The sequence below is a fragment of the Fomitopsis serialis genome (genome assembly GCF_022376445.1).
Source record: "Fomitopsis serialis strain Sig1Antser10 chromosome Unknown B0H18scaffold_1, whole genome shotgun sequence".
Taxonomy (NCBI): domain Eukaryota; kingdom Fungi; phylum Basidiomycota; class Agaricomycetes; order Polyporales; family Fomitopsidaceae; genus Fomitopsis; species Fomitopsis serialis.
In genome coordinates this window covers 1,739,197-1,763,654 of record NW_025954961.1, presented here as the reverse complement: position 1 = coordinate 1,763,654, position 24,458 = coordinate 1,739,197, and the positions used below count along the sequence as shown (strand labels likewise).

Below are 24,458 nucleotides of genomic sequence, written 5' to 3'. Positions count from 1 at the left end.
AATCGCGACTCGGACATACTGTACTGCCAGCATCCTTGTCGCCAGTTATCGGCGCTGACCATCCTTGACAGTTACCGACATTGTCAACAATGGTGCTTGAGACGGTGCTTGAGACGGCATCCTAGATCATGTAGGCCTGCAGAATGGTTGAGCACGTCTTTTCTACGTCTTTTCTATGACGAAGCGAGCTTATGTTATACAGACCAAAGACGCACGATATAAAGAGCCTGACATCGTTTCCCATGCCGAAGCATCAACACGTCTTACCCCCAATTGCAACATGCCTGGAAAAATCTGGTTCAGTGAGTACCCATCAGATCGACCATTCGTTGCGTCCTTACGCTCGCAACTAGTTACTGGCGCGTCAAGTGGGTTCGGACGGCTCATGACAGAGATCGCCCTCAAGAATGGGGACAGTGCGATAGCTACGCTGAGGAAGCCTGAAGTTCTGGCCGACTTGGTTTCCCAGCATAGCGCGGATAACCTCCTCGTGTTGAAGCTTGACGTCACACACCCCCAGCAAATCAAGGACGCATTCTCCGAGGCGATCAAGAAGTTTGGCCGTGTCGACATCGTCTTCAACAATGCCGGATACTCCATGGTTGGCGAGATAGAAGGCGCCCCGGAGGATGCGGCTCGCGCTGTTTTCGACGTCAACCTATGGGGAGCGGTGAACGTCAGCAAGGAGGCGGTCCGCATCTTCCGAGACGTCAACAAGCCCGCCGGAGGAACTCTCCTACAGATATCCTCGATAGCTGGTATTGAGGCGTACCCGGCCGTCGGTTACTACAGTGCCAGTAAATACGGTAAGCTTTTGCGCTACGATATTCAGTCTAGTCCACTGACCTATTCCATCTAGCGCTGGAAGGTATAAGCACGGCACTTGCAGCGGAACTTGATCCAGAGTGGAACATCAAGGTGTGTTCGTCCCTACACTTCGTGAAGGGTTCCTGACGCTTCGTTTCTGTTGCTAGGTAGTTTTGGTTGAGCCCGGCAACTTCGCGACACCGGTGCTCAACAACCTCGTGCGCACACCGCCGCACCCTGCGTATACGAAACCCACCCTGCCCTCCGCCATGGTACGCGATATGATCAAGGGAGGCCCCATTGGCGCGGAGGCGGACACGGTCAAAGCTGTGGCAATCATGTACCAGATCGCGCAGCTCCCCGATCCACCACTTCACTTTGCAGTGGGCAAAGACGCCATCCAAGGGGTCAAAGTGAAGGCTGAGAAGCTGCTCGCCGATACAGGTCGCTTCGCTTCCTGGTCGGATGCGCTGTCTTCAGAGGTCCAGCTGGTAGTCTAAAGCTTTGATGGTCTTATACGAAGCGTGGAATATGTATGGCTTGCTGCCAGTATCCATCTCATCTGCTTGGATTGCACCAGACACCACACGTCAATCGGAGTGTTGGATTCCGCAGCTGAGGCGCTTCCTGGACCACTATTGACGGGCAACGAGCGTGTATTTCCACCTCGACTACGGCTATGGTGTCCGAATTCAGCTCAATCATCACTACTCGTCACTCATGGATGTCACTGACCGAGACGCCGTGCGGTCGTGTGGTCTTCACCTGGCTAACCATCGCGATCTGCGTCAGATTCCCCGCAATGTCCAGCTTCTATGGCTTCGCATGCGTTTGTGACCTAAGTAGCACATAGGTGAGCACGCAAGTACAGACTGGGACACGCATCAAGCTGTGCGCGATGAGCGTACGGACAACGTCGTGCGCATGCCTGCGCATCCAGCCTGGCGCCGGAGAAGGTGTAGGCAGCAAATCTCGCGCCGCGGCAACATTCACTGAGGAAAGGTGCGGGCCTGGGTTCAAGGACACGGCCGGGGGCGTGAGGGGCATGTATAACATTGCGGGCGGAACCCGCCACTAGACGTTCCTCTGGGGAAGGATGCCGTCGCGGCCGTAGGACAGGTATTAGCGGACAATTTGACCGCGTGTCTTCGTGCAGGCTCAACGTGGTTGGACGCACTGCAAAGCACGAGGCTGTATATATCAGCTGTAGGCAAAATCAGAAGCACTATGTCACTTTCAGAGCACGAGCGAAGCCTGAGTGACTCACGATCTTCAGCTATATCGCCGCCCCGACGGACAGCAGCGCAGGACACGGCAAGTACTCGCTCTCCTCATCCGAGGAGATAACTGTAACTGACAAAAACACGCGACACCAGGCGACACTCAAAGGGAATACCTTTCACTCAGACGAAATCGACATGACTCTCGTACAAAGCATAAGTCATGATGCATATGCGATCGCTGCATACATAGCTTTTGGTGCGTGGAAAAGTATCGTGGCATATAGACAGCAAGGCAGACAGACTCCGACGACAAACTCTTAGGCCTCCTTGACCTTGACCGTACCACGGAGCAGACCGGTCTACGTGACATGCCATGAGCGCTCGGAGATATCACAATACAATATGATGTACGTACCCGGCGGGCGGCAATGAGACCGACTTTCTGACCGGGGACGGCAGAACGTGCAATCGTCGACGCCTTACCGATATGTTGGTGGTTACCACCACCGTGAGGATGGTCGACGGGGTTCATAGCCACACCACGAGTGCGGGGCCAGCTGCAAAGTCATCAGTAACCGACACATCTCGGTACTTTGAAATACGCACTTGTAGCGCTTGGCCTTGTACTTGTGGAACGCACGACCAGCCTTGAGCAGGGGCTTGTCAATACGACCACCACCCGCAACGATACCAATCGTCGCTCTGCAGCTGCCCGAAACAGTCTTCTTTGAACCACTGGGCAGGCGGATGCGGGTCTTGTTCTCATCGGGTGAGTGGCCGATGACGGTCGCGTAGTTGCCGGAGGTCCGGGCGAGCGCACCGCGGTCGCCGGTCTTCTCCTCGACGTTGCTCACGATCGTACCCTCAGGGCACTGCGAGACCGGGAGTACGTTGCCGACGGCAAGCTGCGCCTTCTTGCCGCAGTAGACGAAAGCACCAGTGTGGAGGCCCTCGGTCGCGACAAAGGTCTCCTTGCGGAGCTTGTAACGGTAGGGATCACGGAAAACGACGCGGGCAAGGGGAGCACCACTGCACTTTCAGTTAGTCCGACTGTTCCTGAAGCGGCTCGTTCTGCACGCACCGACCAGCATCGTGGATGATCTCCTTCACAATACCCTTGACGTAGCCATTGCGCTCTGCGAAATCGAGCGGACGGAACTGCGCAGGCGACTTGTTGTGGTGGGTGTGCGCCTTGAACTGCAGATTGCGTAGGATGTTTGGTCGTCAGTTCCTCATATAAGATCCAGAGCACTTACGATAGCGTGAGACCGCCTCTGTGCCCTAATGACCCGACCCATTGTGCGTTCTACAGAGAGAGAGTCAGCAAGTGCCGGAGAATTGGAAAGGTCGCGGGTCAAGCGCAGGAGTGCATCCAGATGTGACCGAGTGCATCCAGCCCAAAAGTCGGCCTATACTGGCCGCATTTTCTCGACAGAGCATAGCAAGACATCCTGGAAGCACATCCCGCTTGATCTGAGGCAGGACGGTGAAGCATACTCACATTCTTCCTGGTCGGAGACTTGGTTGACGGCGTTGGTGGATTTGCTTTGCATGGGTCCCTCATTGGGAAATGCTGGCGCTAAGATCATGTGACGGTAGCGCCCGTCACCCAGACTTCCTTTTTTTTTTTTTTTTTTTTTTTTTTTTTTTTTTTTTTTTTTTTTTTTTTGGAGGGCTATACACGGCCCCCGGCATTTGACAATTGGTCAAACCCAGGCAGCCAGCCAGCCAGCGGGTTCCCCCGCAGGTGCTTCCAAGGACAAGAAAAATGCATTTACGCACAGCCGGCAACCGGCCCGTGTGGGACTCCTCACCCAGCATCCAAGGGGATGCGGGGCGTGATACCCACTAAAACCTTTGAACATTTGGTCCAGTCCTCAGGGAGGGCGGACTCGTCTTGAATTACCCCATTCCATGTGCTTAGGACAGTCAGGGTAGGGATTGCCAGCCGCCCGAAGCGGCGGTGGGTCATGGCGCAATCCCGGTGCAGTCTGAGGTTCAGGTTCGAGAGCCAGCGGTTACCGACACTCTCTACCGCGTGCTGCCACTCCTCCTCGTCTGCATGCGCGATTACGCGCTCGCACCGAAGTTTCCAAATAAGGAAGGCCGATTCAGAGATCAGTATACGCCACAGGCGGGACGCTCCTTCCCGTCGTGTGCGTTTCCCGGGGCGTGTCCAGAAAACCGATCCTACACTAAGGATCTCCGCAGTACTCGGTATGGCCCAAGGCAGCTTTTTCCGCTCCCAGACGTTACGCGTGAGTTCCCAGATCATGCTCTGTCCCGTCGCTTCACAGGAGAGGAGGATGTGGGACAGTGTTTCTTCTTCTCCACAGGTCGTACACTTTGCCCGGTCTTCATACCCGGGGATCTTCGCCCAGTATGGCCCAATGCGGTGTGCCCCATGTATGGCTTTCCACAAGAAGTCGGTGATTGGACGTCTCATGTCCTTGTGTCGGATACTGCGCCACAGGTCGGCCGGTTGAGGGTTCCGAAAGCCGGCAGCCAGCATGGCATCGACGCATTCGGAGACACCGGCAGTCGTTCGGCGGCGGTCTTCTGTGACTGCAGTCTCCCTCACCCCCACGTAAGCGAGCTTCTGTGTGAGGGTGGCTAGACGGGCACCGGATAGGTCGAAAGCAGCGTCTCGTCGAAGGTCGGAATCACGTGGGTCAGCCGGTTGCGCTCCATCGGTGAGTAGCAAGTTCGCCTTATTGATAGTGCCCCACTCAGAGTCTGTCTGGGCTCTCTTAAGGTAGGTCGGTGCGCATCTGCGGCGTAGGGCGTTCGTGAGAGCTCTGAGTTCGTCGGAGAAACGGACTCCTATCCAGCCTGCGTCCTCCCAAGCGGGCAGTTTGGTTGTGAGGGCTGGTACCAGGAACTTGGATTCGCATATAAAGTGTAAGGGAGCATCGAGAGGGGTCAGGCGGGTTGCCACTAGAGCGGCGCGAAGCTCGCCCTCTACTTGCCATCCTCTCTGGTCGCGGCCTTTAAAGGAGAGGGTGCGGTTCTTTACATGCAGCTGGCCGACCCAAACCGCGGCCGTTACGGTCGCCTGTGTCGCAGGTTCAGCCCCGGGGAGTGGGCGGCCCAGGGTTAGGTATGCCGTTACGGCTTCTCCATCCACAACTCTTCCTGCACGCCTCCTGATCGCGGGTGCCAGGTCATGAACCTCCGGGTTCACAAAGACTCGGAAAGCTTGGGACACGCCTCCGCGTTCCGTCACCGTGGGGTCAAAGATGACTTCGCCGCCATTCTCGAGGGCTTCGTAGTTCGTGTCTAGTCGTCGCTTTGTCAGGGACAGGTTGTCGCCCGGTGAGCCGCTTAGCGGGTGCCATTTCGGGCGGACCAGGTCGAGGATTCTGACCGCCGCGAGACAGCATTTTACTGGGTGTCGGCACCCGGAGTCCTTGTCCGTCCGGCATTCGTTGCAGGAGCAGTCTGCCGGGGGCTCTTGTGGTCTGCCTGGAGTCCCATGCCTCCCCGCCAAGCGGAGAAGGTCCGTTACTCTTAGGACGTTATGGGTATCACGCAGGCAGTCACTAACTTTTGTGTTATTTAGCCGACGCAGATGCCGTTCGGCACCGAGGTGATACCACGCAGGTAGGGTCGCTTTTAGTTCTTGTGACAGTTTAATTGCAGCGAAGCTGACGTTGTATTTCCGGCTCACCCGCAGGAGCTTGACCAGGTAGCCCGGCAAGGGAGAGCGCGAGTGCGCCGCTGGCGTCCACGTCTGGAGGAAGGCGTTTATTTGGGCTGGTTTCCGGATTGCCCCTGCATCCGTAGTTACGGCCGCGCTTAGTAGAGCGTCCACTACGAAGGCCCAGAGCGGCCGCTCCGGGGACATATTGAGGTAGCGTTTCACCCACATTAACTCGATTGCTTCATTCCGTGCCCTGACATCAAGCAGGCCTAGGCCGCCTTCCGTTATAGGGCGATATAACGTGTCCACGTTTACTGGTCCTGGTCGAGGTGAGCCCCACACGAATTCTCGGATCATTTTACTCAGGGAGTCTTCCACGCGCCGCGGCATTCCTTGCACCTTTGTTAGGTACTGGGACATTCCCCAGGTCCCATTTGGACGATATGACGTTTTCCTGCGAGGGATGGATGGCACCGTCCCCACCTGTCCAGGAAGTTTGCTATTTTTGCCAGTATAGGGGACCAGACCGCAGATTCATCAACTTTGTTCCCAATCCAGGCTCCCAGGATGCGCACGGCCTCGCCATCGGCCGCGATATGCACCGAGGGCGGGATCAGGTCCTCGGCGTCCCCTTGGTTCATGCACCGTGTTTCCAGGACCGCGGCCCTATAAGTTGGGGTTCCCACCGGTATTACTTCCGTCTTGTTGTCGTTGAAGCGTGCTCGCGATGCCACACACCATTTCCGCAGGATTGTCCAGAGGCCGGACCACGAGTCGGTGGCGGACAGGTAGGTGGACGTATCATCAGCAAAGAGTGTTGTGACCAGTCTGTCTACAGCACCAGGGATTGTAAACCCAACAATGGGGGATGCTCGGAGCATGCACGCGAGAGGTTCAATGGCCAGTATAAAGAGCAGGCACGAGAGAGGGTCGCCCTGTCGGACTCCCCGGATGACGCGGAAGAAAGTGCTGCGTTCTCCGTTGATGAAGACCGTTGTTTCGGCATTTTCATAGAGCCTTTTAACGCGGTTAATGAAGACATCGGAGAAGCCAAAGGCCCGCAGGACTTCCCAGAGGTAATCATGGGCAACCTTATCATACGCTTTCTCCTGATCCAGGGCAACGATGACGCCATCCTCCTCTACTGCTTCGCAGTAATCCGTCATTGCCCGGGCCAGCTGCGTCTGGTCCTCGATGTGTCTGCCCGGGACGAATCCGGCCTGGTTTGGGTGGATGACGTGCGGCACTATGGTCCCCAGGCGTGTTGCGAGGATGCGTGTATACAGCTTGTAATCTGTGTTCAGAAGTGTTATGGGTCTATAGTTGCCGATGTCGCGTCTGTCGCCTTTTTTGTAAATGGGGCACATCCAACCTGCCGTGAAGTTTGATCCCTCGTCAAGGCCGAAGGTATCAATATCGTTGTAAACCGTGGTGAGCATTTCCATGCAGTTGAAGGCTCGAGGGTTGCGGTGTTTATCATTCTGGTAGCGGTCGTACAGGCCCTTCCAGAGTTCATAGGGCAGTCCGTCGAGCCCTGGCGCCTTCCCTGTTTGCGCCTTTTTGAGGGCGGCTGAGACGTCCTCCTCAGATATCTTGTCGTCAAGGGAGGCTAGTTGTTCTCTTGTCAGCGGTGCAGGCAGCGAGGAGAGCACCTCCCTTATGACCTCCTTGCGTTGCTCGACAGCGTCATCCTCACCGGGCCCGGCCTTCTGGAGGTCGTCGTGGTAGTCTCTTGCAAGATTCGCCATCTTGCTCGAGCGGGTCGCATATGTAGGTGGTGAGCTCCCGGGTACTCTGAGTGAGTACATGGTATCGCGTGGGCGTTTCTCTTTGTTGATTCGCGACCAGTAGGCTGACGGGGTCTCCGCATTCAGAGCATACCGGGCAGTTATTACTGAGCGGGCTGTCGTGTTCCTTTTCTTTAGGAGTTCGCACAGCCGGTCCGTCACGATCGCGACTTCCGTCTGGACAGCTGGGTTGGAGGCATAGTCATCCTTCGCCTGCATATCATCTAGAGCTGATTGTAACTTCTTGATAGCGGCCGTGAGCTTCGGGGCTCGGAGCTTCATGCGTTTCCTCGCCATGGTCACTATGTCTGTTTTGAAGGCCGCGAGGATTGTCTGTGGTGTTCGCCCGCGCACGCGTGTATCCGCCTGGGCATGTGCTTCCATGTCAGCTGCAGCGGCCGCCCCTCGAGCCATCATTTCAGACACGAATTCAGTATCGGAGAGCAGTTGCGTTGGCATGGCCCATCTTCCTTTTCCGATGTAGGGGGCCTCTGCCGCGCTTATGCCCGTGTATACTAGTCGGTGGTCAGTCGGGATGCTGGTGGATTCAATCTTCCAGTCTGTGGAGGCCGATAGAAGTTCATCCGTGACATATATGCGGTCCAGCCTGGATCGTGACACACTCCCGCGTTGAGGGAAGGAGAAGTCCGTCACAGAGGGATGGGCTGTTCTCCACCCGTCTTTTAGGTGGAGGTGGTGGAGTAGGTGCTGTAGGCTATCTACTTGGTTCTGCGGGTCTGGTCGAGACGGTATACGGTCCACCGGGTCCTCCACGACATTGAAGTCTCCGAGGACCACCTCCGGTGCGGTCAGGTGTAGTGCGGTCAGGCGGGTCTCTATGTTGGCCCAGAAGTTTGCGTTCTCCGGGCCTGAGTTTGGTGCGTAGACATTCAGCACTCGTAGGCGGCGCCCTGCATGCCAATGTATGTCTAGATACAGGGCGCGTCCAGGGATTACTTCCGTCAATCGGTAGTCCGCAACATCGATCATTTCTCTATTCAGCACGAAGGCTACGCCACGAGCGTTTATCGCATCTTGCGTTGGAACGTGTAACAGACGTAGTCTACGTCCGTATAGGTCATGTATTCTGTCTACATGTAGGCCTTCTAGATGTGTCTCCTGGAGAGCCATCATGCCTATGCGATTGTCCCTCATCATCTGGTTAATCGCTGCCCACTTGTTGGTCGGCGCGTCTGTGGCGAATGTGCCGCGCCCGCTAACATTTAAGGAGCCAATCGTGAGGCCCGCTTTCGTGTGGCGGCCTGTTTTCCGATTCTGGTGTAGTCTGTGTGGGGGTACTGGAGCCGCCGGTTGATTCCGCCGGTGGTCCTGTTGATTGAGTTCTTGCCCAGCGTGTCCCTGACTAGGGGACACGTTCGACGTCTGGGCGATATCTGGTACGCCGGCACTGTAGACGTCTGGGGGTTCAGTGCCGGCCCTGCCGCCGGGGATCGTTGCCCCGTCACTAGGCCTGTCACAGGCAGGGGATATGATGGGCCTTCGGGGGCACCGTGAGGAGCCAGTTGTCGGTCGTTCATCCGTTTGTGTGTTAATGGTGTGTGTAGATGCCGTTGCGCTACCACTCCCTCGCTACAACGATGCGCGAGGGCGGGACACCACTCCTGGGCGTCTCAGGTGACATGCCGGGCAGGCAAACTATGCCGCCACGACTTGAGCCTCTCGGCAGGGCAAGATCTAGGAGTGCCCTTTATGCTAGAAAAAAAGAGAGTATCGCGCTGCTAGATAGCTTTCCTGTCCCGTTTCCGGTCAGTAAATGTGGGCATATCATCACGCATCGCGAGACTCGGGAGAAGTCATCAGTGTATAGGGGGGATTACGTCATACAGGTTACAGCAATGGAGAAGAAAGGGTACACATGGCGCTACGAGAGGTACAGAGGTGGCTACGGCACGAGTAGGGTACTACTAGTTCTGTCCATTGCCGCGTCCGCGTCCACCACGACCAGCGCCACGTCCTCGGGTCTGCACGAGTCCGCGTCCGCCACGATTGGCACCGCGGGCCGCCTGCGGGAGACCTTGTCCGCCGGGGATCTGCACTATACCGCCTTGAATACGGGGCCTAGGCCCGTGCCAGTCAGGAATGGAACCAAGATAGCATAGTCCGGTAGGGTGATCTGTTGAGTGACAGATCGTGCACCAGAGCCTGCTCGTGGTGAACTCCGGGGCGCCCGAGTGCGCGGTGCCGAAGCGGAGGTGTTGTACAATGTTTCGGAAGTGGAGCCACGCGGTCGGGTCGCCGGTAGGGGACTGGCAGTATATCAGAGCGAGTGGCTCAGCGACGCGGGGGTTGCGGCGCCATGCGAGAGAGCGGACGTGGATGGAGTCTAGCATGATGATGAATACGTCGTCGACGTCAAAGCCAGACCAGAGTCCGCCTACAGCAATGTCCTGGGCAATGATGCCGCGGATCGCATCTGCAACGGTGTTCTCCTCGAAAGCGTCACGAACTGAGCGTGCCATCCCGTCTTCGCTCGTGTCCGCGAAGCGTTCGACGTGTCGCCACGCTCCGAGGAAGAAGGGAGCGTCGAGGCGCCAAGGTTCGAACCCCAGAGTGATCTCCGGGGCCGAGATCCAACGGCGCTGTGCGAGTTCGTTAGCCTGGGCCTGCGAGATTCCCCGGATGATATAGAAAAATGGCTCGGAGTTGGGTCGGTGCGGGCCGGGCCCTGGAAGGGCAGCCGTGACGACGGCGTCGCGGACCGCGCCGTAGCGGCGGAGAGCTGCTCGGATCGCAATTAGGCGGTCCCACACGCCCGGATCCGCCGCGCCAAGTTCGGGTATCTGTACAAGGACGGCGGGACTCACATCTCGCATCCAGGCGTCGACCTGGTCATGGTCCATCCCTCGGATACGCCAGAAGAAGTCCGCGCCCTCTACTCGTCGCCATCCGCCAGGCGGCGGCCTCGTCAAGACGTGCATCGGAGTGAGGTGCGGCGGCGCGAGGGCCGGCAGGAGAGGCGGAAGAGGTGGCAGCGGCGGCGGGCCAGCAGGCTGCGGAGGAGCGGGAGCGTGCATCCTCTGGAACTGAGGCAGGCGGTGAATTGGGGCAGGTGCGTGAGGTGCAGCCGGCTGGAGAGATGGCTGACGACCATACGGGGGAGGCGGCGATGGCGTGCGGCGTATAGGGATGGGGCTGGATGCCCAAGGGAGAGCGGAGGAGCCGCGCGAGGCATCATTGCTCCCGCCTGCATCCTGCAGCACAGATGTCGGGTGCTGAGGGTCGAGCTGGTTCGATGGCGACGGCGATGGAAAGGGGGTGCGAGGGTAAGTGACGTTCAGAAAGTTCAGGCTCTGAGTGCTCGCCTGATTCATCGCCGCCCCAGTGCACGTCGCTCCTATAGCGCTCCCGCCCTCGTCGTCGCCCATAATCACGTCCGCGAGTTCTTCGTCTGTGATGAAGGCGCTCGAGCGAGGCGCTTCCTGGAAGCGCATCACCAGTGGCGCAGGCTCCTCGTCGCTGAGATCTACGGCGGACCTGCGGCGCTTCCGGGCGTCACTGACTACGCGTCTCGGGGAGGAGGAGGGGGTACGTCGTCATCCTCGTCGTCGCTGTCCGGGACAGGGAGCAGAGCGGGGAGGTCGTCTGGAGTAGGCGAGCGGCGGCGCCGAGCAGGAGCCTTGCCCTTGGCCCGACGGCGTTGTGCCGCAGTGGTGGGACTCAGCGGGGACTCAGCGGGGAGGGATCGTCCACGGTCAGGAGTCTCTCCGATCTCACCGTTCGCGGGCAGGATGGCATCGCTGCCGCCCGCAGTGGGTTCGGTCTGCTCGCACTCCCGCGGGTTTAACTCCGGGGCGGGCGTGCTGGGCGGGGTGGCGGTGCTCGCAGCCGTCGTCGGTGACGCAGGCGAGGCGGGCCTTCCGCTTTTTACCACATTGGCGTAGCCTGCGCTTTGATCGTAAGAAGGTACATCCCAGCCATTTATTTGACGGGAGTACTTACTAACGCCCGTGATTTTGTCCGGTGAGACTGCACGTCCCGACGACCACGGATTAGCGGGTGTGTTGCTGGTCGAGCTGCCGTCAGGGCGGCGCAGGGTAGCATTCGCGAGGTCCAAGGCGCGTGCGCCGACACCGATCACGGCAGTGCGGGCGGGCAGTAAGCTCTTAGGCGGGGATGGCGAACGCATTTTATCAAGGGAGAAGATACGAAGATGTTTTTTTTAAGCGAGTTTAGTTGCAAGAGAGGTGAGATTCAGTTGCGGGCTGGTCTCTCGATATTCACTAGGTCTCGTTATAAGAGGGATACGGGCAGGCGGTTGCGTCAGGCAACGGCGGCGTCTCGTCGCGGTATTCTTTGCGGGGACTGGACGGCGGGTAAGGGCCAGATGGACATATGCTCGCATTCGTCTCGTTCGTCCAAGACACCGTGCTCTCATTCTACTTAGGACATGTAGGTGTTTCCGTTTTTTTTTTTAGTTGTCTGTAGTTGTGCTGTTAATCTGTGTCTATTCCCTGCTTAGAGGATCTCGGCGAGGTTGGTCCTCCGCAAGTAATTCGCGGCGGCATTTTCACGGTGAGGCATTTTCTTTTGGTAGAGACCGAGCTTTATTGACTGTATCTGTACGTGGTGCGACATAGATCCCGAGAGACTCGTGGTTCGCTGGCGTCACAGTTCCGGAGTTGTGTATGGAGGTGTCGCCACGCTGTCAGGGATCGGTTACCTGTCGCCCTGACCGCTGGCCAATCAGCATACTTTCTAGAGGGCTGGTGCCGGGCAGGGATTCGGTACCAGAAGTTCTATCGGCATCGCCGCGGAGCCATCATTCCGTGGCGCTGTTGCCACATCATGTGTGTCGGCATTGTACAGTGTATTTTCTCGGGCTGTCAGAATACAGGTTTCCGTCACATTGATTTGGACTGTCTGTAACGCGATCTATCCTGTCCTCCCGAGACATTCTCGCGGTGCGATCTCCGCCGTCTTCCCACTATATCGCCACCATCATTGGTTGCGGATTCGTGCGAGGCGCGCGTCGAGGTAGGCCGGATCCTCCCACACTTCAAATTCGTAGGGATTCTCCTCGTCGTTGAAGATCACGGGGTTTCCGATGAAAGCGGGGTGCGGGCCAGGCTCTCTCGGGAGGGCGTAATAGCGCGAGAAGTGGGTATGGCTCGCGAGCGCGTCCAGAACCGCCCATGGGATCGGGACACGGATGCTGCATAGCCGGGGCCCTCCCGATACGGCGAAGGATGCCCAGTGGCGATACAGCCCGTTTAGGGACGAGAGACGCCCTACACCACTCTCGTGACCGGAGGATTTCAGGATTATTTTGATATTCTTCTTCAACTGCCTCTCCGGACGTGACGCCACGGTCCAGATCACTCCGTTGCCCTCTCGTACTGGGCGGTCGAAGACATTGACTTCGAGGACTGGATCATCCCCAATCGGGAGCGACAGGGTGGGGAGGGGAACAGTAGGGATGGTGCGGGGGGGCGTAGGTGTGCCGTTTGGGAGGAGACGTCGAAGAGGGCGGAGTTCAGCGGGTCTGCGTACTGCTTTGGTGCTTTTTTCAGGCATGGGGGGCATATGGACAGGTGTGCGTTTTTGCTTTGCAGCCGTTTCGCACCGTTCCTTATTATGTTTTTGCAGGTTGGGCGTTACGGGGCGTTACGTGTGGGGAAGAATATGTGTGTGGATGGCGCTAGAGCTGGTCAGGCAGGTATCCTTTACGTTACAGTGGCCATCCTTACGTCTGCATGTAGGAGCGCTCAATTTATGGGAAATGATGGTTCATGGCAAGCATAAGCATATTATGGTGTATGTTGATTGAATCGAGCTTCGTTGCGAATCCAGTCAGTCGCCTGTTTGCGTGTCAGCGCGACGTGTTCTCGGCAAAGGCCGTAGACTAGGTAGCCGCCTTTGGTGGCTTGAACTCTAAAGGGAGGTGGTACACGCGTGGGATATCATTTGGCGCTCGTGGTTACGTAACGTCAAAGCGGGAGGGAGGTGGAGTGGATGTCGTGGGCGACGTCGCGCTGCAGGGAGAGAGTGGCTGGTTGTCTCCATCGCGGAGAAACGGGTGCCCTCGTAGACTATGTAGTCTAGCATGTTGTATTACCGTCTCTGGTCTCAGAGACAGGTTTGAGGGTGGATGGCTCGTAGTCATCCAGGATGGTGTTCCTTTGACTGAGAGGGCGACTGGCACGTCCCAAAGTCTGCGCATGTTCGTTTCGTCCTTCCGGACTACTTACCCCCCGGACCACGAGAAGGTCTGCGCAGGGCGTGTTCTACAACAACGCCCTCCCGGGGGCACCCAGACTTCCTTGCAGAAGCGGCAAGTCCATGTTCTGCATCTGTCTGTGGTGCAGTATTGTAAGTACGTTCACTCATAATGTCATCTGCACTCGGCTTATCTTCAGCCTTTCTCAGAGAAAGATGAGAACGAACATACGTCGAATGAGAACTTGGTGGCGCTTGTAATACCGTCTGCATGGCGTAAGTATGGTTCGGACTGAGGTTTACGGACGTAAGTGGTACGCTCAATCATTGGCATGCACAAGTCTGAGGAAACTCTAGATTTTGCTAGTCATTCAACTACATAGGAATGGCGAACTGAGCTAATTCGGCAGCTTCTTTGCTGTCTCTGAGGTCGTGACATCTCAATTATCGGGGGCCTAGACTAGCTTAGGCCAGGAACTACCACAGGTCGAGCGTAACGTACGACTGCGCAAGGTGCACATTGCATGTTGCGACGGATGGTTGCTCGCAGGAACGACAGAGCTGACCTGCAGCGACATGGTGTCAGCAGTTGATTGATGTTCTGACAGCAGGCGAGCTTGACCTCTCATGATGTGCAGAGTACAGGACACTGATCCATGCGCAGGACGGTTCCCACATGGACCATGCACTCGCCCACGCACAAGGGGGTGTGGCTGGTGATAGCTGAAGCGGCTTGGGAAGGTCACATTGTCCCATGAGTGCAGGTGTACGTGCGGAGGAAGAAGGAAAGCCTTGGGATGTATTTGTGGTGATGTAAGGATCGGGCGCGCTCGAGGACCGTCTGGCGAATTCCCACTTCAACTAAGGTTCTCTTATCGAGTGTGCGCTCTTCCATTGTGCACGAGATGACATCTTCGCCTGCTCGTTTCATTCCGCGCCCGAATGGAGGCAGATTCCGTGATCTGAGGGGGTCGATGAATCGATCACGCAGCGTAAATGTGTTCTGGCCGGTGCCACGATCCGCGTAAGGCCCGCCCGCCATCCCGACGCGGGCGTATATAAGTGGGTGGACGCAGGGACGGCGGCGGGGCGAGGGCCCCCGCCGTGGCCAGAGGCGTCGGGCGGGCGCTGGCGGGGGCGCTCAGGGAGGTTGGAAAGTCTCACGAGGGCGCGCCGCGTGCACCGCTTTCCTCCTCCCCTCGAGCTCGCCCCCTCGGTCCCTGCCACCCCGGCCCCGTTTGGCTCTCCAGCCCACAGAACACACGCCCTCGCCCGTCCACGCCTCCTGCCGGATCAGGCCAGTCCTCTCGCGCTTTGTCCGGACGCCTCGGCCGCTCGTTGACGACCCGCCTGTTGCGAGGACCCCTGTGTTCTCGCCTTATATCCGGTGATTCAGATTACTATGATACATCTCGATCGCAGTCACTCCTCTGCTATCGCTGGGCACGCAAAGTCTAACTTGATTCTGGCGGATCCACCCCATGCTGATCAGCATTCCATCCTGTCTTGGTCCCCGTCCACCCACACCGACACACCATTCTATCACGACCCCCAGGAACCATTCACCCTGACAAGCGACGCACCGAAGCACACAATAACGTCTGATCCAGCCCCAGCACAAAAGCAAGACCAACCGGTCCCGGCAACAACCAATCACGGCCCCATCACTCCAGGCGATGCAGAAGAGCCCAAGTTGCCAGAGCCGTCGCCCTCAAGTCCTGCAGGCACACGCTCTCCAGTCGCCGAGACGTCGTCCTCTCTCAGCCCACCACCAGACGCTGCGACACCCAGCGCAGTAGTAGATCCAGGAGCGACTGCTGAAAAGCCTCCGGCCAGTGCAGGCGAGGCGGCAGCAGGAGGGACAGAAGCGCCGACGGAGGTGGACGAAGGGAACTTCGCGGAGGAGGTCGAGAAGGCTTCGCGTGCTCCACACCACTCAGTGAGCTTTCTTCTGCTCCCGATGACGAGGAAGAGGACAGGACAAAGGAAGGAGGCGCGTCCGTTGGCGGACCATCTCCGGGCGGCCACAAGGAGACACACGAGGCTGATGGTCCGAACAAGAGTGCCCCGGAGGGAGCAACAAGCAAGGGCCATGCATCGGCTGCGTCTAACGCACAATCCCCACGCGAAGCTCCGCCTGAGGCATCATCGTCCCATTCGAATCCCGCCAAATCAGCTTCCTACGCCAGAGGATCGTCGATCATCCATTCTTCATCGTCATCGGTCTCGAGTCCCTTCTCCCAGCCAGATATCGCATCCTTGGGAAACGATGTCACGTTCCCGAACCATGTCCCCAACCTCACGGCCTCCGCCGGCGCGAAACTCGATCCCAAGGTCGTCACCATTCTAGAACTCAACAACCAGTTGCTGAGGTATCCGTATTTCCTATACCACTCAACCCAAATGCTCACTGCGCCATAGCGCGATGGCAGCTTTCCTCAGCCGTGGTTACTCCAGCGACAATCCATTACTTTATCAGTACGTTTATCCACTCGGTGGTAATGCACCTTCGCTAACGACGCATTCTTAGGTACGGAGCGCATGTTCAATCGAATCTTACCTGGCTGGCAGCGGCTGCAGATGCGAATGTGAAGGTGTGTAGCCCGATTCCTTGACTTCGGCTCAGGCTAATATTGCTCTAGGGCCGGAATGCCGTGCCCCTGCCTAAGATGACTCCACCACCATCTGTCGACTTCCTGCCGATGGACCGAATACACCACCTCTACGCCGAGATGTCAGCCACATTCGCGAAGGAGATCGCACGCCGCGAACAAGCAGGTGCCACCTCGCATGGGGTGCCACTACACGGCGATCTTCAGAACGGTCTGAAGCGCAACCGCCCAGACGAGCTCTTCCCAGACATGGCGAACAAACGGCGGGATATGGGCGACTCGAAGTTATCGACACCGCTCGCACCGACACCCCAGTTCTCGAGTGCTGTCCCGCAGCAGATGAACCATGGAATGTTACCGAACGCTCCCAACCCCTTGAGCGCTGTGCCTTCCTTGCAGGGTACGCCAGCCCCACAACAACTGGGGAGCCCCGCTATGCCGCCACCGTCGATGCCTCAAGGGATGATGGGCGGCGCAAACGAGGCTCAGCTACATGCAGCGCGGGAGCGGGCTCGACAGATGCAGATGCAGCAGATGCAGCGGCAGAACATGCAGCAGCAACAGCAGCAACTCGCCGAGAGCAGTCGGCAGATGTCGCCGCCTCACCCTCACGCTCAGCAGGGCGGTATGGGAATGTCGAACATGGCAGGCCCGTCGTCGATGGGTGGTATGCAGCAGCAACAGCAGGGAAACCTGGCGATGCAGCAGCAGCAACAGCAGCAGCAGAGCCAGAGCAACCAGATTCTCATGCGGCAGTACCAGATCTTGCAGAACCCAAATCACCCGCTCATGCAGTATTTGACGCAACAAGTTCCAAACTTTTCGCATCTGCAGATACAGCAACAGCTGCAGCATGTTCAGAACGCTCAGGTATGTTTCGTATCGAGGGATGCGCTTTAGACCGCTACTTAGCCGTGTCTCATTAGATGATCCTTCAGCAGCGGCAACGAATGGCGAAGGAAGCAGGCGGGTCGACGCAGAATATGAACATGATGAGCCCTGGCATGCTCTCAAATTCTGGGATGTCGCCGGGGCAGATCAGTCCTACGAGGTCGATGCAGCAAGCCTCCATGTCGGGGTCTTCCTCATCTGGCGGCATGCCGTTCGGGAACCAGGGAACAGGGTCGGGGATGGGTATGAACGGGACTGGTTTGACACCGCAGCAGCAGGCGTTCCTTGCGGGCATGACGCCCCAGCAGAAGCAGCTGTATCTCATGCAACAACAAATGCGCAACGGCGGCATGTCGAACCAAGCCATGATGAATCCGCAGCTGATGGCCGCGGCTCAAGAGCGGATGCAGCAGCAACAGCGGATGGCACAAGCCAGCATGAACGCGGGCATGCAAATGCCGGGCGCGATGGATGCATCGGGTCACATACCCACGTTGCGGTCCAATCCTTCCATGTCCGGGATCGCCAGGACCACGCGGACGCCGTCAGACTCGGCGCCGTCACCAGCGGCGGGCATGTCGCAGCGGATATCGGGGCACACGCCAGAAGACCTCCAGCGTGCGATGTTGCTCCAGCAGGCCCAGCAGCGCGGGATGACGCCTCATCAGATGATGCAGCAGAACGTAGGCGGAGGCATGCCCCAGATGAGCTTCCAGCAGAACGTGCAGCAGCAGATGTCGCCGATGGGCCAGGGGCACAGCTCGTACGGGATGTCGCCACCGAACAGCGCAGGACCGGGAGGCGGCTTTGGTGGCGGGGTGCAAGGAGGGATGGGTGGCGTGCCCCAGCCAGGTGCGGGTGGCCAGAATCAGTGGCACCAGAATGCCAACGGGCTAGGCACGGGGCAGTTCCCGTTCGTCGCACCATCACCAGGTGCGAGCCAACATCATTCCGACCGCTCCATGACGCCGCGCCAGATGTCTGCGACGCCGGCGCCGGGCCAGGCGATGGCACAAAACAGCCCGCAAGTGGACCAGGGCGGGCTGAACGACTTTGGGGATATATTTAATTGGGGGCAGTAGCCCCGAGGCTGATGGGACGGACGCGGTCGTACTGATGTTGATATCTGGATCTCTCTCTTTAGCTGCTCTCGCGTTCTTGTCGAAGTTCTTTCCGTGCTGCTTGGGCGTATATCCCCGTCCGGGACTCGTGCACATCGTAACATACATGTCCCCCTCCCTCCCCCTCGCCTCCCTCCTCTTGTCTACTACATTCGATATGTTCTGATATGCAGTCGTTCCGGTATAATATCTGTATCGTAGGGAAAGGCTGATCGCTGTCGCATTGTTATTGATACCTATCTGTTGTACATCCGTAGCCTGCTCCGTCCGACACTCAATTCAACACGGCACTCACGAACGTCAAGGTGTCCATTGACAGTGATGCTGGACAGCCTGCATGCAAACAAAATACTGTCTCCTCGTGGATGACTCCCCTTGTGATACAGTGGTCCTGTGCGACTTTGTTCGCCGAGTCGGAGGCGATGTCACTGTGACATGACTTGAGCTGATCCCGTTCGAGCCCACTATTATACTCGTCTGTATGATACGCCCTCGTCTGCGTCGACCACCATTCTCTCTCACGACCCCTCGTCGTCCGAAGACGACCATCCGACGCAAGCATGGCATTCTCGAACCTGAACAACCGCGAGAAGGACGCGTTCTTCTCTCTGCTGGACGAGTTGAGTGCTGCGTTGCCTCCCTGCGTGATCGGTCCATCAATCTGAGCGCGTTGTGGCAACTTCTCCTTGCTTCAAACTTGAATCTCCCTTGTCGCAGGTACTTCTCCTCGCGCCCGGACCTCCTGAATAGGCCGGGACAGGCGTCCCCAGATGTAGTCAAAGCGTCGGCTGCGTCGGCTCTGCATAGTGCCTTCAGCAAGACGACCCCTCAGGATGCTGCGTCTGCCGTTAGTGGTTTCAGGAAGTCTATGCCTCCACCGCGGCCGGATGCCAGTGCGTCTTCGGTGAGTCTCGACTTCTACAAGCATCCAAAGCTGCTCATTCAACGAACTCGTCCCATCCTAACAGGCATCTACGCCAGATGTGTCGGCCTCAGTAGGTAGGGTAGCCGCCGCTGCAGCCGCGTTTGGCGCGTCTGGGCCTCCGTTGCCTCGACCACCTCCTCGCCGAGTACCGAGTTCAACTTCTGAGGAGCCCGATTCGTCCACGAGTAAGCTTGTTCAAGATAAGGTGAGCACCATTCGATTCGACTGCAAGGATTGCGCTGAACGCATCCACGTCGCGCAGAGATTCGGCGATGTAGACATCTCCTCTGGGAAGGCCATGTTCTCTTCTTTGCGCAACTCTACTGCGAGCAAGCATGCAACGCCCCCGCAGGTGGCTCCCCGACCCCTTCGGCCTTCTCCTCTAGAAGGGCCAACTTCGCGCCGCCGCCGGTTAGGCGAGTTGATTCCACTGCGTCCAATGCGGCGAACACCCCGTCTCCTCCGCCCCCACCTCCGCCTCGTCCTCGAGTCCCAGAACCGGAGCCTGAGGGTGAATGGGCAGAAGCACTGTATGACTATACCAGCGACGTATATGTTCAACGCTTGTGCTTTCCTGACTGGATGCTGACGTCTGTTTAGGACCCTGGCGATCTACCTCTGGAGGAGGGCGACAGGGTGCTCATTGTCGAAAAGACATCGGACGATTGGTATGCGCTACCTGACTACACTGTGGACTTGCGCTGACCGTGCAACAGGTGGACGGGCGAAATGGACGGCAGGAGAGGTCTCGTGCCTGCTGCGTATGTGAAGGTACTCTGATTTACTGTCGGTGTTTGCATGTCCCTGCGCTCTCCTTCATGTATCTCACGACTTGTGATGTATTCTCTCGAGACTGAGACTGAAGAAAGCGTCGTTCACGGGCTCACTATGCCACGTGATTGCTGTCCGGCGGCGGTCGGGCGGCGCGCTGTGGCGGGCGGGGACGCGATGCTGCCGGTGTCCGTGTGCCAGCCTCTGGCCTGGGTTTGGCGGCAGCGTACCGCCCAGTCCGCACCACAACGCCTGGAGGGTATGTAAGCCTGCGCACCGCCGCCGCAGGAGATTTTGCGCATCGCTCGCCTTTGTCTAACTCTGCTTGCAGACCTCTTTGCTTTCGATCTTCACGCTGTCACCGGCGGGTCCCGAGCGCGTCACCGCTGTTTGTTTGTCCTCGTCGACGATCGGTGGTTCGAGTATAAGAGCCCCGCCGTCGCCGCCGCCCTCCCCTGCGCCTGTTCGTTTCTTCTTTATTTCTTCCTGCTTTGTCCCTCGACGGGCACCCACCATTCCAATACCCCACTCTCCCTCATAAACATGTCTCTAGATCGTCGTCACCCAGCCTCGCTCTTGCCCCGCTCATGCCACGACCCGGCTTTCGTCGACCTCATGCGCCAGCCGGTCACGTACGACATGATCCGCTACATCGCCCTGCAGACTACTCGCGTCATTAGGCTGGGCGAGGATCCTCAGGCTGCAGCGCTCCCCACTCCTCCGCACACGCCCCAAAAGGCGACGTTCGATGATGCCCCCCAGTCGTCGGACAACCTGCCGTCGCTCGAGGACTTCATCATCATGATCGTACAATCCTCTCATGTGCAGGTGCCTACTCTCCTCACTACGTTGGTCTACCTTGAGCGGCTGCGGTCGAAGCTGCCCAAGATGGCCAAGGGTAGGTGCTTCTCGTCGTTCTGCAAACCCCCGTTGCTCACCACTACTAGGTATGCCATGCACAAGGCATCGTGTCTTCTTGGCGACCCTCATTGTCGCAGCCAAGTACCTCAACGACTCGTCACCCAAGAACAAGTGCTGGGGCATCTATGCTACCCTGTTTGACCTTGCCGAAATCAACCTGATGGAGAAGCAGCTCTTGTACCTCTTGGACTATGACCTGCGTTTCGACGAAGCTGAGGCTATCCAGCGGTTTGCTCCGTTCATGCCCAACTGCTCTGCTGCTGCCAAGGAGGCTCGTGCTACTGCTGTGAGCCGTGCCAAGGCCCGGGTGCAAGCTCAGATGCCACCGACTCCGCCTCACGATGCTAGGTTGTCTCCACTCCCGTCGCCTGCTGGTTCTCTGTCTGGTGTCCAGCGTCTCATGAAGCGCATCTCCTCTCAGTACCTTGGCGCATCTGGGTCATCGGCCAGCCCCCAGCCACGACCGATTACTCGCGAGCTGTCAAGTGGCTCCGATGCTAGCAGCACTAGCGGTGACTCCGAGGCAGGCTCACTCACTTCCGACAGTGGCTCTTCTGCGGCTAGTTCTCCTGCTCTGTCCCCTTCCGACGGCGAGCTCGACAACGTCCAGATCAAGGATGCTTTGCCGACCGAGGCAGTTGACAGGAAGTTCGTCTTGCAACCCGTCCCCACTCGTGCGTTCAAGAGGCAAGGCAGGAAGACATCTACAGCTTCTACGTCCACCATCAGATCTGATGCCACGGAGGGCAAGAAGCCGTCAGGCCTTGGCAGAGGTGATTCCGAGGGATCGTCGCGGACGTCCTCGTGCGCGTCATCTCCATCGCCTACTGCGTCCGGCGCCCCCACTATCGACTTCAAGATGGGCATGGGCCGTGGACTCCGATCGGTTACCTATGCCAATGTGCACCAGAGTCAGGCTTCCTTAACGCCAAGTGCCACCTTGCCGGCTATGGCTCGGAACGTCTCTGACATGGGCCCCTCGACCGGCGGAAACTTCCTCAGCAGGATGTTCGGCACCTCGAACAAAAGCAGCGACAAGGAGAAGGAAAAGGACGGCGCCGAGCACGGTGACGCTGTGGAACCTCACGGCGTCAGCAGCGCCTTCCGCCGCCTTGCGCACTCCAAGTCAGCGCTCTTCCGTACGCAGGCGCAGGCCGCATGAGCACCTCTTATTGCAAGACGACGACGATCTACACACGAGACGATCCCCAACGAACGAACACTCACGCGCTCCTTTTTTTCTACCCACCTCTCTTTTTTGAACCATTCTTGGACACTTCCTTTCCTTTTGAGTTTTGGATTTCGTGTTCTGTGCGCCCTGGACCTTTTTGTATTTGCCGGACAAACTACTCCCATTCTCTTCCCTTGCAGTGCGCTATTCTCGCCTACTAGCCGTTTGTGCACGGACACAGCCTATCCCTACCTACACCGTCATCCCCCTACCCCATCTCACCCTACCACCCCACCCTATCATAATAGTACGGACATCCCATTACGTAGATTAGCGTAGTAGTGCGTGCCTGCGACTGGGTCATCGTTGCGCGGCCCTCTGCATGGTTAATAGGATCTATGTGTTCGTCTATGTGTGCCGATGTTTCTTGACCGACTTGAGTTGGACTTGCCGGTGTGTTCCCGGAGTTTCGGGCCGAGAGAAGCCGGGTTTCGAGTTATTGAACTCCGGGCGCTTCAGAGCTTCAAGTTCGCCACCAAGTCCGGCTGGAGGGAGCGCTGGAGCTGAGGCTAGCTCGTCTGTCATTGTTCTCGCTGTGAGATCTGACCTTTACTCACTTCTTACGAGGGCTAATGCACACTGTGGCGGGTTCCGGTTCTCTTTCCTATAGGCCGCTGCCTCCGAGTCGCCAAATCAATCCCGAGTCCATTGGTGTCATTCGCTTGGTCCTGTCCTGGCTAATGATTGTTGCCATGCATCTCTTGTTCTTGTTCATCGCCGCTCGACACACAATAGATGGACAATACAATAGGGAGATATGTGGTACGTCAACTCTGCTGGCCTGGCGAATTCCCCCTCTGGATCCACTATGTCCACCATTCTCGAGACCCAAGCAGGATCATCGCTTTCGGACAAGGCATCGACAGAGCCTGGGTACTGTGGCACCGGTGTTGTTACCGCAGGACTGCTCAGACGATGGGAACTATACTGGGTAGACCGCTATGACTTTCTCGAGCGCAGAGGCTATAGGCTTCGCGCTCGGTATCGACCAGGTTGGGTGCCGCCTTCGAGAGATTCAAGTCACCATGATCGCCTCGAGTCTGAAGACACATCACCGATGTATGTAAGTCCTCGAATCATGCTCCATGTTGAGCGTCGCCCTATGCTGATTCTGAAGCTCCAGGCTCGGGAGCACATCATGGGCGCCATTCGACTGTCCGACGGTGTGCAAGTGTGCATCAAACGGGTTGTCACTGCCACCGACGAGTCGCGCATTGTCTGCACGTTCTCGTCAGCACCACTCCGTGACGACCCTGCAAATCATGTCGTTCCAATCCTCGACACGTTCCAGGACGAAGACAATGAGTACATCTCGTATCTCGTGATGCCCTTTCTTCGACATATCGACGATCCCCCGGTGGATGTCGTTGGCGATGTGGTGGAGTTTGTCAACCAGCTACTCGAGGTGAGTTTGATCGCCGTTGCACGAGTTAGGTCCACACGTCGCCCTTAGGGACTCGCTTTCCTGCACAAATACGGTGTGGCGCACAGGTGAGTAGACCGCTCTGAATCTTGGACCCAAGCTTAGTATCGATGCAGGGATTGCTCGTATGCGAACCTTATGATGGGCACGCACACAGTCTCCCCTCGTGGCAACCGCCTCTACAAGCCATCATGTGTACCAAGTAGTCCTCGTGTCGCACCGTGCCGGAGTCTGAGTACAGGTAACTCAGTCAAGTACTACTTCATCGACTTTGGCTTGTCCGTATACACTCCCTCGGACAAACGAGGAGCCTTGGTCCTGGGAAACGAAGGGCGTGATCGGGCCCCGCCAGAGCTCTCAAGTGGACACAAGGTTCCATACGATCCGTTCAAGCTCGACGTGTTCTTGATCGGAAACGTTTCCGCAAGCGCATCCTCCAGGTCCGTCATTCTGTTCTACTCTACTATTCTCATGTTCACCAGGTTTCACAGAAATACACCAATGTCGAGTTCTTGTACCCTTGGTTGATCGCATGACACGAAAGGACCCTGTGGATAGGCCGGATGCTGTCGACGCGCTTGACTGTGGCGGCAGATTCGTCCCGACTTGACCTGGATAGAGAAACGACGGCCACTACGAAGGCATGGGGGTTTCTGGACGAACTATGCAACACTCACCATACTCGTGTTCATCTGTCTCGTTCTGTCGTGTGTGTCGGGTTAACTGGAGGGTGTCCGACGGCAGCGGAATCCGGTGAGGGCGTCTGTTCACTACGACATGATTACTCTCGGCGCATGTATGTACTGTTATGTATCACCCCTGCATATATGCATGGCATACTTATATGCTCGGAACATGATGTTTTGCATGCCCAAGTTCCGAGTCGTTTGGTGCTGCCCGTCGGTCCGTCCGGAGGCCAGTCCATG

At 57.6% G+C, this 24,458-nt stretch overlaps 9 protein-coding genes across 9 annotated transcripts; 6 read left to right on the top strand and 3 right to left on the bottom strand.

The window, feature by feature from the left end:
* Window positions 1-280: 280 nt before the first annotated feature.
* Window positions 281-1,564, top strand: B0H18DRAFT_968391 (uncharacterized protein; the record flags this gene model as incomplete). Its single annotated transcript, XM_048043495.1, has 5 exons — window positions 281-302; window positions 354-806; window positions 860-918; window positions 975-1,484; window positions 1,543-1,564. The coding sequence occupies 4 exons, from the start codon at window positions 281-283 to the stop codon at window positions 1,305-1,307; spliced, it is 867 nt and encodes a 288-aa protein (XP_047901519.1). The 3' UTR covers window positions 1,308-1,484; window positions 1,543-1,564.
* Window positions 1,565-2,235: 671 nt separating this feature from the next.
* B0H18DRAFT_968389 (60S ribosomal protein L2/L8) lies at window positions 2,236-3,554 on the bottom strand. Its single transcript, XM_048043494.1, has 5 exons — window positions 3,287-3,554; window positions 3,112-3,227; window positions 2,637-3,059; window positions 2,446-2,587; window positions 2,236-2,389 (listed from the first exon to the last, which is right to left on the bottom strand). Exons 1-5 carry the CDS (start codon window positions 3,326-3,328, stop codon window positions 2,348-2,350), a joined length of 765 nt encoding a protein of 254 aa, XP_047901518.1. The 5' UTR covers window positions 3,329-3,554; the 3' UTR covers window positions 2,236-2,347.
* Window positions 3,555-3,840: 286 nt separating this feature from the next.
* On the bottom strand, window positions 3,841-4,986 carry B0H18DRAFT_866270 (uncharacterized protein; the record flags this gene model as incomplete). Its single annotated transcript, XM_048039775.1, has 1 exon — window positions 3,841-4,986. A coding segment is annotated over one exon (1,146 nt), but the record flags the coding sequence as incomplete, so codon positions are not given.
* A 7,433-nt stretch (window positions 4,987-12,419) lies between these two features.
* Window positions 12,420-12,995, bottom strand: B0H18DRAFT_949952 (uncharacterized protein; the record flags this gene model as incomplete). Its single annotated transcript, XM_048041931.1, has 1 exon — window positions 12,420-12,995. The coding sequence occupies one exon, from the start codon at window positions 12,993-12,995 to the stop codon at window positions 12,420-12,422; it is 576 nt and encodes a 191-aa protein (XP_047901516.1).
* Window positions 12,996-14,859: 1,864 nt separating this feature from the next.
* B0H18DRAFT_23519 (uncharacterized protein) lies at window positions 14,860-16,270 on the top strand. The gene has a single exon (XM_048037234.1). The coding sequence runs from the start codon at window positions 15,040-15,042 to the stop codon at window positions 15,985-15,987; it is 948 nt and encodes a 315-aa protein (XP_047901515.1). The 5' UTR covers window positions 14,860-15,039; the 3' UTR covers window positions 15,988-16,270.
* On the top strand, window positions 15,898-18,579 carry B0H18DRAFT_23537 (uncharacterized protein). Its single transcript, XM_048037236.1, has 4 exons — window positions 15,898-16,115; window positions 16,168-16,231; window positions 16,280-17,119; window positions 17,176-18,579. The coding sequence occupies exons 1-4, from the start codon at window positions 16,063-16,065 to the stop codon at window positions 18,220-18,222; spliced, it is 2,004 nt and encodes a 667-aa protein (XP_047901514.1). The 5' UTR covers window positions 15,898-16,062; the 3' UTR covers window positions 18,223-18,579.
* A 132-nt stretch (window positions 18,580-18,711) lies between these two features.
* On the top strand, window positions 18,712-20,093 carry B0H18DRAFT_968375 (SH3 domain-containing protein). The gene is made up of 7 exons (XM_048043493.1): window positions 18,712-18,880; window positions 18,979-19,165; window positions 19,230-19,391; window positions 19,449-19,486; window positions 19,573-19,735; window positions 19,787-19,854; window positions 19,903-20,093. The coding sequence occupies exons 1-7, from the start codon at window positions 18,822-18,824 to the stop codon at window positions 19,964-19,966; spliced, it is 741 nt and encodes a 246-aa protein (XP_047901513.1). The 5' UTR covers window positions 18,712-18,821; the 3' UTR covers window positions 19,967-20,093.
* A 407-nt stretch (window positions 20,094-20,500) lies between these two features.
* Window positions 20,501-22,040, top strand: B0H18DRAFT_1081256 (uncharacterized protein; the record flags this gene model as incomplete). The annotated part of the gene is made up of 2 exons (XM_048031364.1): window positions 20,501-20,855; window positions 20,905-22,040. The coding sequence occupies 2 exons, from the start codon at window positions 20,501-20,503 to the stop codon at window positions 22,038-22,040; spliced, it is 1,491 nt and encodes a 496-aa protein (XP_047901512.1).
* A 548-nt stretch (window positions 22,041-22,588) lies between these two features.
* On the top strand, window positions 22,589-24,351 carry B0H18DRAFT_968369 (uncharacterized protein). Its single transcript, XM_048043492.1, has 8 exons — window positions 22,589-22,625; window positions 22,677-23,172; window positions 23,233-23,514; window positions 23,563-23,600; window positions 23,649-23,949; window positions 23,973-23,976; window positions 24,042-24,100; window positions 24,127-24,351. The coding sequence occupies exons 2-8, from the start codon at window positions 22,867-22,869 to the stop codon at window positions 24,253-24,255; spliced, it is 1,119 nt and encodes a 372-aa protein (XP_047901511.1). The 5' UTR covers window positions 22,589-22,625; window positions 22,677-22,866; the 3' UTR covers window positions 24,256-24,351.
* The last annotated feature ends 107 nt before the right edge of the window (window positions 24,352-24,458 follow it).

Bases quoted from the DNA above. Each gene is read 5' to 3' on its own strand.
- B0H18DRAFT_968389 (XM_048043494.1), bottom strand. From the start codon at position 3,328: ATGGGTCGGGTCATTAGGGCACAGAGGCGGTCTCACGCTATC. The intron at 2,588-2,636 runs GTGCGTATTTCA...ATGACTTTGCAG, and splicing joins TACAAGGCCAAGCGCTACAA to CTGGCCCCGCACTCGTGGTG. The intron at 2,390-2,445 runs GTACGTACATCA...CATGTCACGTAG, and splicing joins GTCTCATTGCCGCCCGCCGG to ACCGGTCTGCTCCGTGGTAC.
- B0H18DRAFT_23519 (XM_048037234.1), top strand. From the start codon at position 15,040: ATGATACATCTCGATCGCAGTCACTCCTCTGCTATCGCTGGGCACGCA.
- B0H18DRAFT_23537 (XM_048037236.1), top strand. From the start codon at position 16,063: ATGGCAGCTTTCCTCAGCCGTGGTTACTCCAGCGACAATCCATTACTT. The intron at 16,116-16,167 runs GTACGTTTATCC...ACGCATTCTTAG, and splicing joins GACAATCCATTACTTTATCA to GTACGGAGCGCATGTTCAAT. The intron at 16,232-16,279 runs GTGTGTAGCCCG...ATATTGCTCTAG, and splicing joins CTGCAGATGCGAATGTGAAG to GGCCGGAATGCCGTGCCCCT.
- B0H18DRAFT_968375 (XM_048043493.1), top strand. From the start codon at position 18,822: ATGGCATTCTCGAACCTGAACAACCGCGAGAAGGACGCGTTCTTCTCT. The intron at 19,736-19,786 runs GTATATGTTCAA...ACGTCTGTTTAG, and splicing joins TGTATGACTATACCAGCGAC to GACCCTGGCGATCTACCTCT. The intron at 19,855-19,902 runs GTATGCGCTACC...ACCGTGCAACAG, and splicing joins GAAAAGACATCGGACGATTG to GTGGACGGGCGAAATGGACG.
- B0H18DRAFT_968369 (XM_048043492.1), top strand. From the start codon at position 22,867: ATGTGGTACGTCAACTCTGCTGGCCTGGCGAATTCCCCCTCTGGATCC. The intron at 23,601-23,648 runs GTGAGTAGACCG...GTATCGATGCAG, and splicing joins AAATACGGTGTGGCGCACAG to GGATTGCTCGTATGCGAACC. The intron at 24,101-24,126 runs GTCGACGCGCTT...CTGTGGCGGCAG, and splicing joins CTGTGGATAGGCCGGATGCT to ATTCGTCCCGACTTGACCTG.